This window comes from Ranitomeya variabilis, chromosome 7 (assembly GCF_051348905.1).
Source record: "Ranitomeya variabilis isolate aRanVar5 chromosome 7, aRanVar5.hap1, whole genome shotgun sequence".
Taxonomy (NCBI): domain Eukaryota; kingdom Metazoa; phylum Chordata; class Amphibia; order Anura; family Dendrobatidae; genus Ranitomeya; species Ranitomeya variabilis.
In genome coordinates, this window is record NC_135238.1 from 182,455,850 (window position 1) to 182,468,890 (window position 13,041).

General features: G+C 49.1%; 1 protein-coding gene across 1 annotated transcript in view; it reads right to left on the bottom strand.

Moving 5' to 3' along the window:
* Positions 1-13,041, bottom strand: part of LOC143784318 (germinal-center associated nuclear protein-like) — an 84,337-nt gene that overhangs the window by 26,436 nt on the left and 44,860 nt on the right. The window contains exons 3-6 of the mRNA XM_077272460.1: positions 5,299-5,377; positions 4,919-5,047; positions 4,638-4,777; positions 4,267-4,464 (exon numbers count right to left, since the gene is read on the bottom strand). Of these exons, the coding sequence (XP_077128575.1) occupies positions 4,267-4,464; positions 4,638-4,777; positions 4,919-5,047; positions 5,299-5,377 (546 nt within the window). The remainder of the gene's footprint in view (positions 1-4,266; positions 4,465-4,637; positions 4,778-4,918; positions 5,048-5,298; positions 5,378-13,041) is intronic.

A 13,041-nucleotide genomic window follows, 5' to 3' on the forward strand; every position in this document is an offset into this window, starting at 1 on the left:
CCAGGACAACAATCTTCCGGGAAAGGAGAGTCAGAGAGACTTCCTGCAGCGGCTCAAACGAAGCATCCTGCGGAACGTCCAGGATCAAGATAAGGTCCCCGACGTCCAACGGCTTTCTGTAGGGAGGCACCATGAATGAGGCCCCCTGAAAGTCTACAACTGTAGTTTAGAAACAATCGGGCGCTGAAGCAAAACCGATCAGGTCAGAACGGGGAAAGCAGGGGGAGAACGACTTCAATCCTTGCACCCTGCAAAAAAACGCTGTCCTGGGATGATGAAAAATGTACTTTGATAAATGTTCCCTGATGTAGGTTTCCGAGCGATGCAGGGCCCTGGTGGCAGATTGGGCCCCGGAAGAGCAATTCTGGACAATCCAGTGGCCGCCAGGGGGCGTTGACGATGAGCTGAGCCAAATCTGCGTACCAGGCCCGGCGGAGGCTAGTCCAGAGAGACTAGGATAACCGGCATCCCTGTCGCCTTGATTGTCCCGATGACCATTGGAAGTAACGGAGGATGAATCTGATGCCACGAATGGAAGGTGTATCCGCCCTCATGGCCTCTGGCTAAAAAAACGGGTACTGTGGCATTTAGCCATGATGTACTCAGGTCCCCATCCGGAATCCCCCAGCGATAAATATGATGGAACATGTCCAGAGGAAGTGACCACTCTACCGATACAAGACCCTGACGGCTGAGGAAGTCTGGTGCCCAGCTTCCCACTCTAGGGATGTGAACTGCTGAGATGACCGAGCGGAGAATGTGTTCCATCTCACGCCTTGCTGCCTGGCTGCGGATGATTCCGTGATAAATGATATATTCGGATGGGGGGACCCATCGGGGTGATGAAACCGCCTCAGGGACAACCGGGTTGCCCGGATCTCCAAGCCGTTGATTGAAAGGGGTGACTCTCGATGTGACCAGTGCACCTGGGCCGTGAGTTCGAAGACAAGCGGCATAGACAGTGGAAAGAGAATGGATGACTGCCCCAGCCGATAGTGAGGCAAAGGGCGACAAGGCCCGAGTCCCCTGTTGAAGGGCTATTGCCCTGTCTCGCAGAAAAATCACCAACCCTCGGGAGGTGTGTAGGGTCATACCTAAAAGGGATACCTGCTGAGCCAGGACAGGGAAAGATTTGTGTAAGTCTATCCACTAGCCCAGGCGGGAAAAGTGTCCAAAGGGGTATGGACGCCTACTCGCAGGCTTGGAAAGACTGCCACTTAAGCAGGAGGATGCTAGGTATGACAGGACGACCCCACCCCGAGCATGCAGAATGAATGCGACAACCGTCATGACCTTTGTGAATGCCCTGGGATCGGCAGTGAGGCCGAAGGGCAAAGCTTTAAATTGGAAATGATCCTCTCGGACGGCGAGATGCAAAAACCTTTGAGAGTCGGAAATATATGAATGTAAGCATCCCGTATGTCGATGGATGCTAGTAAACTCCCTCTTCTACGTTGAATAGCTTCAGGTCCAGGATGGGCCATACCACTCCGTCCTTCTTTCTCTAGGGACAAACCGTGCTGTAGACCGGAAGGAAACACTGTCTTGAATGAAAGACACCAGGAGACTGACTCATTCGTCATGAAAGACGGCGAGCCAGATATGGCAAGACAGAAATAGACGTCCGCCTACGAAAGGACCGGAAACGTTCCTGTTGAGGAAAAAGGACGCCTAGACTTTTGCTACGGAGGGAATTTTGAGTGACTTGCTCACAGGATATGTGTGAGGTGTCTTTTTGTCTCCAAGCGCGCTTGTAAAATAACGGGCGTAACTACTTGATTTGGGTCTCAATGGTGATCTGTCAGCTGACATTGGGTCAGAACAAAAACAGCTACGACAGTTTTGGCGCCCGAACGGGGGCCGTGGTAACCAGCCTTATTCGGAATCCGTATGTGGGAGCTTCCTGAGAGATTGGACATGCAAACACCAGCTGTAGCAAGGTGAGAAATGTTATTCTTACAATCTGTTTTGCACCTGCAATCTCTCTTCGGGATCTGTCCATACCTCTGGGTAAAACGCTGCCAACACGGTTCAAAGAATCCACATCACCAGTGCAGTCAGACACAATCAGATGAACTCTGAGAAAGTATCCCGCAGGCATTTGAAGTCATGTTTGTCCTAGAAGCTGCTCTTGGGATGCACACCACGTGTAGGGCCCAGGCACCTTGTGCACAAATCTGCCCAGACACCGATGCTGACCCATACAAGACCCATTTTTCACTCCCACGTATGACAGGAGCTCGTACTGAGAATCTGCTGCAGGGGCTCAATGCCGACCTGGATTCTCTTACCAACGGTGTGCGTCCCGGCATGGCGCCGCCGCCGCTGATGAGTGGGCTTCAGCGTTGTTACAATGTGGACGGAGCCGGGAACCCTCCATCCACCATCCCATTGTCCGCGAGGTAGAGAGGGACCGTGCACCTCCTCCCATTGCCGCTGTTCGTCAGTGGTGACACAGCGGGGGCCGCACGGACGCCATAAGTGCCTCAGGACATCCAAGGGGTTGACTGCCTTAGGATGGGGCAGGGCTGTTGGTCAGGCAGAATTAAGCCTAGCTCAGAAGAGGGTACATAGAGGCAACACCATGTTTTCGTACGTTGATGTGTGGAGAGATCGGAGCCCTGAAGGGAACAGTCGCCCCTAAAAAAGCTCAGGCATACCTTTTCACGGTGCAGGAGTGGGTACGTGGAGGCGACACTCCACATTCATGCCTGTTGTTGGTTTGGGGAGATCGGAACCCTGAAGGGATCGGTCGCCCCTGTAATCCATTAAAAGGAATAAAGATTGAAAAGTAAAAATTAAAAAAATTGAAAGCAATAAATAATGGTTTGAATAGCAGACCCATGTGCCTCCTACAGACACTAAGGAAGAACTGGTTCGGGCTGGAGCCAGTGGTAGGTGTATACTGTAGAGGAGCTTATTTTGTTATTTTCACTCAGTGTCAAACTCCTAGTGACAGCAGCATAACACCCATGGTCCTGAGTCCCTCAATGAGGCGAGGGAGAAATATAAAATTATTTATCCAAAGATCAGACTTTTTTTTCTTTGCAGTAAGAAGGATGGGAATGATTTAAACTTTATATTCATTCTTCTTTTATGCAAGAGAACCGGCAATCGCTTGATCACTTCTACAATACACTACACACAATACACTGTCAATCAAATTACTGATCTACTTCAAGTGTACAATACAAACATGGAAGTGCCAGGGTCTTCAGGAGCCGTTGGAAAAGGGGGCAAGAATTGAGTTAAGGCACTCCTCCCCTTCAGACTGCGCCACTTAAATGCAGCCATCAGAGATTGACAGCAGCATCTAAGAGGCTAGACAGTAGCAACTGGTATATAGAACACACCGGAGGCTCAACTGGTTAAGCATATGTATGGCAGATGTAGGGTGGGGGTTAAAAATAATTAAAAAAAAAAAGAGCATTATTACCTGTTCATGCACCTGCTTTTCCAACGCCACCTCTTAACTACTCCTTACTGATATTTGTTTATAGGGATCCAGTCTGCAACCCAAGACCACTGCAGTCAATCACTGTCTTCAGCAATATTGTGCAGTTCAACTAGGCAATATATTGTTTACAAAATGTAACCGCTGCAGACAATCACTGACTCCTTCAGCAGTAATAGTGAGGCACATGGCAACAACAGTACCTGTAATGTAACAATCGCGTAGTTTAGACAGGACGTCACCACTGCAGCTGTGCAAACAATCAGCGGCAGGGAGCAGTGGAGAGGTGGCGCTAGGCAGCAAAATCTTCAACAGGTAAAAAATTTGTATTTTATGGAATTAAGTACATTTAGAACAATCTCTTACAATCATTTTAATTAGTGATGAGCAAACGTGCTCAGTTGAGGTGTTATCTGAGCATGCTCGGGTGCTAACAGAGTGTCTTCGGCGTGCTCGCAAAATACGTTCAAGTCCCCACACTTGCATGTCTCGCGGCTTTTCGACAGTCGCAACACATGCAGGGATTGCCTGTTTGTTAGGCTATGCCTGCATGTGTTGCAGCTGTCAAACAGCTGAGAGACATGCAGCTGCGGGAACTCAAACATTATTTGAACACGCCAAAGATACTTAGCACATGAGCATGCTCGGATAACACCTTATTTGAGCCCTGTTAGCTCATCACTAATTTTAATATAATGTTTTTTTTTCTGGAGACATAAAAGTTTCTTGAATTCTATAAATTGTAGAAAAAAAACGATTCAGTATTTCAATATAGACATATCTTTCAGTAGAGCATCTCAGGCAGATCTCACCTTCCGAATTCCACGTGTTCGGTTCCAAACAAAGTCATACCATTCTCTGTAATCCTCCTCTCCCAGATCCATGATGTTGGTCACCATGTAATCCATTGTCATACACAGCACTGGTAATGGGCGCAATTCGTGTGCCAGGGGCTCTTCTTGATCTGCTGAAGAGCGACTGTACTCCTTTATTGCAGCTGCATGGTCCAACTTTGAAAGGAAAGGATTATGCAAGTCACGATCAGACCAAAATGTAGAAAAATCAAGGTAAACTGAACATGAAAAATGCTACAAATGACAGATTTTTTATTTTTTTTGGGGGGGGGAAATATACCAGACATGCTCAAAAAATTTGAAGGTAAGAAGATAATGGATTCTATTACCTTGTCGGTTCCTGGCAGGAACTCATAGAGGCTAAGTTGATTCCGAGTATCTCTCATGTATCTCTCCTTTTCAGGGCACATGTCAGGACAGTTTCCAACAAAAACTTTGGCTTGATCTAACCCTGTTCGTTTAACTCTAGCTACAAAAAAAAAAAGGAGGAAAGTGATTGGAAAATATATTAGGAGACTTAACCATTTCTTTTTTGGTTAGTTTCCCAAAATGACACATTTACTTTTCTAGCTACCTAAATAATTGCAAAACTGACAGATTCTTTGAATACCTTGTCTCATTAGCTTGTCCCTCTGGTCTAGGAGACGATACTTCTCCTCTGAGGTCTCAGCTACTGTTCCAACAAGATGAGACAGTGAAGGAGGTAAAGACATTTGAGCCTCTTTCTTCTTTGCAGGACCTGAAAAACGACAATTATTTCTAGGATTAAGAGACCACACACACATGTGTATCATGGCTCTAAGAACACTGGAGCTACAATATGGCACCCATGTGTATGTCTCCAATATCATGCAATCAAATCTGCTCAATCGGATGCCATTTTATTTAAGACTTTCTTCAAAGCAAGCATTGCTTTTCTAAGAGAACATCTTAATAATGTGGCTCTGTAAAGAGGGGCTTGTAACGCAAAATGAGATATAAATCACTCACTTGTTTTTTTCCATGGCCAAAAAGCAATAACGTCTTTGTGCAGTTTTTTTACTGATGTCGCTGCCGCTGCCACAGAGTTCTGTAAAAGCAAAAACAGTATCCCAATTGTGAGTCTATTTTTCCCAAATCAATACAGTAGGGGTATGTTCATACACTTGTTTCAGGAATGCAAAAAAGACAAGATTTTCTAGTAGATAACACATCAAGAAAAAAAAAAAAAGTTTTCATTACCCTTTTATTTTTTGAAGCAACTTGTTGATGGTTATTGTTGCCATTTTCTTTAAATGTTTATTATTGTGTTATTTCTTAAGCAGATTTTAACATCTATTAAGGAATGAATATAGGGATTTTTGTGTACTCACCGTAAAATCCTCTTCTCCGAGCCACTCATTGGGGGACACAGAACCATGGGGTGTTATGCTGCTGTCTCTAGGAGGCTGACACTAAGTTGAGACAAAAAAGTTAGCTCCTCCCCTGCATATACACCCTCGTGCTGGCTTCCAGACACAGTTCAGTGTAAAAGCAGTAGGAGATCAGTAACAACATCTTACATAATATTAGAGTACAACATATCAGAGTAAGTCAAGAACCAAAAAAGAAATGAGCCATAAGGCTAACAAGGTGGGTGCTGTGTCCCCCAATGAGTGGCTCGGAGAAAAGGATTTTACGGTGACTACACAAAAATCCCTATTTCTCCTTCGCCACATTGGGGGACACAGAACCATGGGACGTCCCAAAGCAGTCCCTGGGTGGGGAACAATACAACCAAATAACTCCGTGTATCAACCGACTATAAATGCGCAACGGCCGCCTGCAGAATACGTCTGCCAAGGGCCACTTCCGCAGAAGATTGAATGTGAACGTTGTAGTGCTTCGTGAAAGTATGCAGGCTGGACCATATTGCGGCCTTGCAAACCTGCTTTGCCAAGGCCTGGTGCCGAATGGCCCAGGAAGCACCCACTGACCGAGTTGAGTGTGCCCTAATCTCCACCAGGATAGGTCTGCCCCTGACCCGATAAGATTCTTGAATAGCTGATCATATCCATCTGGCTATCGTGGCTTTAGAAGCAGCTAAACCCTTTTTGTGACCCTCTGGGAGCACAAAGAGGGAGTCCGATTTGCGGAAGGGGGCAGTCCTAGAAATGTACCTCCTAAGGGCCCTCACCACGTCCAAGGTGTGAAGGGCCTTTTTAACCCGATGTCTTGGCTGTGGGCAGAAGGAGGGAAGAACGATTTCTTCATTAAAGGTGGAAGGATGAAACCACCTTGGGAAGAAAGGCCGGAGGTGGACACAGGACTACCTTGTCCTGGTGGAAGGAAAGGAAGGGCGCCCGGCAGGACAGTGCGGCCAACTCTGAGACTCGCCTGATAGAGGTTATAGCCACAAGGAAGGCGAACTTCCAGGAGAGAACAATCAGCGAGACATCCTGCAGAGGTTCAAAAGGGGGCTCCTAAAGGACAGCCAGGACCAAATTGAGATCCCAAATCTCTAAGGGCATTCTATAGGGGGGTACGACGTGGAAAACCCCCTGAACAAAAGTCCTGACTTGAAAGTCAGTAGCAATCTTGCATTGGAACAACACGGATAATGCCGAGATCTGACCCTTGAGAGAACTGAGCGCCAGACCGGAATCCAAGCCGGACTGGAGAAATTCCAGAATGGAGGGGATTGAAAAAACGAGAGGAGGATGTCCACGGAGCCTGCACCAAGAAAAGAAGGCTTTCCAGGTGCGGTGATAGATGCGAGCGGAAGACGTCTTGCGAGCGCTTATCATGGTGGCAATGACTTGCTGGGAGAAACCAGCTTGAGTTAGGATCCAGGTTTCCACAGCCAAGCTGTTAAACGTAGGACCCCTGAGCTCTGGTGGTAGATCGGCCCTTGGCGAAGCAGATCTGGGCGGTCTGGTAACTGCCAGGGAACGTCGGCTACGAGTTACGAGTTGAACAAGCTCCGCGTACCATGCGCGACGAGGTTAATCCGGGGAGACTAGAATCAAAGGAACCCCTTCCATCTTGATTTTTCAGATTACCTTCGGTAGAAAGGGAAGCGGAGGAAACACATACGGGAAGTGGAACCGGTGCGATGGGGATATCAGCGAGTCCACTCCAATGGCCTGGGTATCCCGAGAACGTGCTATGAAGTTGGGAACTTTGGCGTTCAGTCTGGACGTCATCAGATCCATGTCCGGAGTCCCCCAGCGAAGGCAAATCTACTGGAAGACCTCCGGATGGAGTTCCCACTCTCCCGAGGCGAGACCCTGACGGCTGAGAAAGTCCGCCAACCAGTTTTCGACGCCTGGAATGTGCACTGCGGAAATTATGGAGCGGTTGTTCTCAGCCCAACGGAGAATGTGGGAGACCTCACGCATCGCCGCTCTGCTGCGGGTCCCCCCGATGGTTTATGCACACCACAGCTGTGACGTTGTCTGATTGAATCCGATTTGGGTGACCCACGAGGAGGAAGTGGAAACGTCTCAGGGCAAATCTGATCGATCAAATCTCCAAGATGTTAATCGGAAGTCTCGACTCCCGAATGGTCCAAAGCCCCTGGGCAGTGTGGTGGTGAAATACCGCTCCCCAACAGAGGAGGCTGGCATCGGTAGTCACCACCAGCCAGTGGGTTGGGAGAAAGGACCTCCCCTGGCTGAGGGATAATTCCAAAGTCCACCATTTGGGCGCTTGCCTGATCCACGGGGGCAGAGGACATGGTCGATCGAGGGATAAGGGACTCCTGCAGGGCCTGATGTAAGTGGCGGAGGTGCAGTTGAGCGACGGGAACTGCTTCCACTGCGGCCACCATTTTTCCCAGGATCCTCATGGCAAATCGAATGGAATGAGGAAAGGGACGACAAAGCGTCCGGGTTCCCTGCAGAATCGCTTGGGCCTTGGATGAAGGAAGCAGGACCAGCAACTTGGACGTGTCCAGGATCATGCCTAGGAAGGAGATCCATCAAGCTGGAACGGGGAGGACTTGTCCAAGTTGATCAGCCAGCCCAGGCGTGAAATGGTATCCAAGGTAATGCGGACGCTTGCTTCGCAGGCGTCATAGGACGGACCTTTCATCAGGAGGTCGTCTAGTATGTAGTCTAGTAAGTATGGCAACATGACCACTCCTCAGGAGTGAAGAATGGCCATGATCGCCGCCATGACCTTTGTGAATACCCTGGGCGTGGTGGCAAAGCCGAAGGGTACGGCCGTGAATTGAAAATGGTCCTCCTGAGTGGCAAAATGCAGGAACCTTTGATGTGGCGGGAAGACTGGGATATGGAGATAAGCATCGTTGATGTCTATTGATGCTAGAAACTCGCCTATCTCCAATGAGGAGATGACCAACCGGATGGATTCCATCCTGAAGTGCCAGACCTTTACATACTTGTTTAGGAGCTTTAAATCCAAAATAGGGTGCACCGTCCCATCCTTTTTTGGAACGACGAAGAGGTTTGAGTAAAAACCTCTGAATCTCTCATGTTCTGGAACTGGAACAATGACTCCGTTTTGGCGGAGAGATTCGATGGTGCGGTGAAGTGCACGAGACTGAGCTCCTGAACTTGGGAGACGAGAGGGAAAAAAACGTGCAGGAGGGGAGGCGGAGAAACCTATTTTGTAACCAGAAGACACCGGCCTCTGACCCATTCGTCGTGGATGACGGAAAGCCAGACATGTTGAAAGAGAAGCAGGTGTCCGCCTACTCTGGTAGTGTCGACCGAAAAACTCCCCGAGTCATTGTGAAGGAAATCTGGAGGGCCTGGATCCCCTGGTTCTGGGTTGCCTAGGCTTACCTCGCCAGGACTGATTCGGCCTGTATGAGGGCCGAGGGTCTCTCTCTGTACGTGGAGATCGTTCTGTTCTGGACGAAGCTGTGGAGGAGGACCAGAATGGGCTATTGCAAAAGGGCCGAAAGCGAAACTGTTGCCGACGCTGAAAAGCAGTTTTAGGCCTGTGCTGCGGGAGGAATTTGCTTTTCCCTCCTGTAGCATCTGAAATAAGCTGGTCTAATTTTTCTCCAAACAGACATCCGCTCAGAAAAGGCAGAGAAATCAGACTTTTTAGAGGAGGAATCCATGCGTCACTCTCTAAGCCAAAATGTTCACCTAATGGTGATGGCGTTTGAGGCAGCAACTGCCGCATAGTCTGCTGCGTCTAAAGACGCATACATCACAGTCTCCAGCCATAGCGATTTGTTTGGCGAGATCCGCCACCTCAGACGGAAGAGCCTGGTCCTGAATAGATTTTGCCCACAAAACCATTGCTTTTGCGACCCATGCCGCCGCAAAGGAAGGGGATAAAGAGGAACCTGAGGCTTCATATACTGAGCGAGCCAGGGAATCTACCTGGCGTTTTTAATTGAAGCCCCATCAGGTACAGATAAAAGCATTTAGCGTGGTAGCCAAACGCGATACAGGAGGATCTACTGTTGGAGGTTCCGTCCAATCTTTGACAAGATCTGCGGAAAAGGGATACTTCAATCCCAGGGCCTTTTTACCCATAGAGAGCTTAGCCGGTCGCTCCCTGTGTCGCCGGACTATATCTAAGAAATCCGGATGAGAGGCGAACACCCTATGGGTTTGCTTGGTTCTTGTAAAAGATACCGAATGATCCGGAGCCGCATTAGGGTCATCATCAACCTTTAGCGCATGATCGACAGCTTCAATGAGGGAATCCACAGTCGATTGAATCTCCAGAGAATCCGGGTCCAAGGACGCCTCAGACTCATACTCAGTCATGATCGCTGCAAACCCCTGGAAAGGGTGAGCGAGAAGTGGAGCCACCAGAGGTTGAATGGCGTGGTGAATGCTCAGGAGAGGTAGTGCGGATCCGTTTTTTGGATGACCGTACCTCCTTCAAGTGAGAGTGGCCACTGTTGGCCGATGATTCCCCTGTAAGGGAGGGGTCTCTTAACCCAGGTAAAATGAGTGCCCCGCTCCCAAGAGGGGTCATGAAGGGATTCAATCGCTTTGGCCAGCGAAGCCATGGATTGTGAGTGACGCGGCCCACTCAGGGGGGCTAGATACACTGGGGTCGGTAGCGGCGGAGGGCTCCTGGGTACATTGGGCATCACAGGCTGGGCAGAGAGGAGAGCTTTGAGGCCGAGAGGAGCCTGGCAGGTGGTACACGCAGTGAAAAAGGTGGTATGAACCTATGTAGCCTTTTTAGCCCTTAACTGCGACATGATGTACCCCAATATAAGTAAAATCGCTGCTAGTGGAAGCTATGAGGGGTAAAGCTGCAGGGAAGCATCTAGTGCAGTTTCCTTACCCAGGACCTGTGTCCCGCAATCAGATGAGGCGGCGCGCTGAGTAGGGGAGAAGACCGGCTTCCAGGGCTTGACAAGTGCAGACTAAGGGCAGCCAGAAGAACGGTGCTGCAGGGAAGATGGCTGCCGAGATTTGGGGGGTAGTCTCGCATAGAGCGAGAAGTGCCAGGTCTGTGGGCGGAGCCGCTGGAATGATGCGATCGGTGGGCGGGGCCTATCGGGATGCGGCCTACACCAAGGCCGAAACCGTGGACTAAATTTGTGGCCGGTGCGCACCTGCGGACGGCTGAGAAAGAGCCGCGGAGCCCTGCGGGGACCCTGCTGCTATGGAGCCCTCCTAAGCTTTCTGGAAAACGACCCCTCCCGGGTGGCACTTACCCCGATATGAAGGGGATGGCAGATGCCGCAAGTCAGAGCTGTGCCCGGGGTAGATAGGACGGTGCAGGGGAGCCTCCATCCACCATCCCCATGAAAGGGGGATGGAAAGGAACCGTCTGCCTCCCTCCATCATCCGCTCTCTTCAGTGGTGATGCAGTGGGGGCTGCACGGACGCCACAATGTAGAGTGCCTCTGAACATCCAAGGGTCAGACCTGGTGGGCAGGGCGAGATGTCCGGCAATAGGCCTGGCTGCAGATGAGGATACGTGGAGGTGACACTCCAGTGCTCGTCTGTTAAGGGAGGGGGGAGATCGGTGCTGTTAAAGGGGCCCGTCGCCCCTAGAATCAGCTCAGGCAGTGTCATCCCACATCGCAGGAGAGGATACGGAGAGGTAACACTCCCGTGCTCGCCTGTTGTTGGTTCGGGGAGATCGGCGCCTTGAAAGGTTCCGTCGCCCCTTCGTCCGGGTAGAAAGGTTAAATCCAAAAGGGTAAAAGTTCTGGTCTGAATAGCAGACCCGTGTGCCTCCTACAGACACCAAGCTTGAAATACAAAAGGCCAGAAAAAAGCAGTCAAAATGTCCCAATTTGTACAATAGTACAAAAACCTTTATTTAAGAAAACACATATAAAAAACAGGCATATGACATGGCAGGCATAAGGATCCCCTCTACAAACCCTACACATATCAAAACGGACCAGACAGGGTACACGTAACTGATTATAAACGGTAAACCTGAAATCAATATTAGGTATATAACTACATCAAGCCTGTTTAGCAACATGCAGAACAACTGTCATTGGTGTATGTGACCATGATCATACATATGAGGTCAGTACATACCACAATAGAAGGGTCACAAGCACACGTGCACGCCGCTCCAGTCCACCCCGACGCGCGTTTTGGCGACTACCTTCCTCAGGGGGACACTAAGCTTGAACTGGGTCTCTGGAAGCCAGCACGAGGGTGTATACTGCAAGGGAGGAGCTAACTTTTTTTGTCTCAACTTAGTGTCAGCCTCCTAGCGACAGCAGCATAACACACCATGGTTTTATGTCCCCCAATTTGGCGAAGGAGAAAAACACTCAGAATTTTGAAAGAGAACAAAAAAAAAAAAAACACCCAGACTTCTTCCGAGTGTTTTTAAGCCTTCTTATTGACAAGTATGGAGTGACTATCTAGTAGAAAACGCCTGAAGAACGGTCAAGCTCACTTATTTTAACCACTTGGCGTTTTTAGAAGAGGCTCAAAACTCCACACATGAAAAGTTTGTCATTCTTTGGAGCATTTTTTGGAAAGAATCTGCTCAAAACCCACGGGAAAAACAGGGATTTTTGTGTGTACTCACCGTAAAATCCTTTTCTCCGAGTCAATCATTGGGGGACACAGGACCATGGGTGTTATGCTGCTGCCACTAGGAGGACACTAAGCAAATACACAAAAAAGTTAACTCCTCCTCCGCAGTATACACCCTCTGCTGGCTCTCTTATGAACCAGTTTGGTGCCAAAGCAGTAGGAGCTAAACAGAATTGCAATATGTCAAAACCAACACAGACTACAAGTTAACGGGCTAACAGGGCGGGTGCAGTGTCCCCCAATGACTGGTTCGGAGAAAAGTATTTTACGGTGAGTACACACAAATCCCTGTTTCTCCTTCGCCTCATTGGGGGGACACAGGACCATGGGACATCCTAAAGCAATCCCTGGGTGAGAAAACATCACGACAGGTGAAACCTCGCGCACCCAATGCTTAAAGGATTAAGTGATTAAATGAAGCCTACAGATGCGAAACTGCCGAGGGCCGCATCTGAAGAGGCTTGAGAATGAATGTAGTAATGTTTAGCGAACGTGTAAAGACTGGACCAAATCGCAGCCTTACACACTTGCTGTGCGGATGCCTGGTGCCGAATGACTGAGTGGAGTGTGCCTTAATCCCTGCGGGGATAGACTGACCTTTGACATGGTAAGCTTCTTGGATTGCCGAACGAATCCATCTGGCTATCGTGGCCTTAGAGGCAGGCAAACCTTTTCTGTGTCCTGGAAGCACAAAAAGGAGCATCAGATTTGCGTTAAGACGCTGTTCTGGAAATGTACCGTATATACTCGAGTA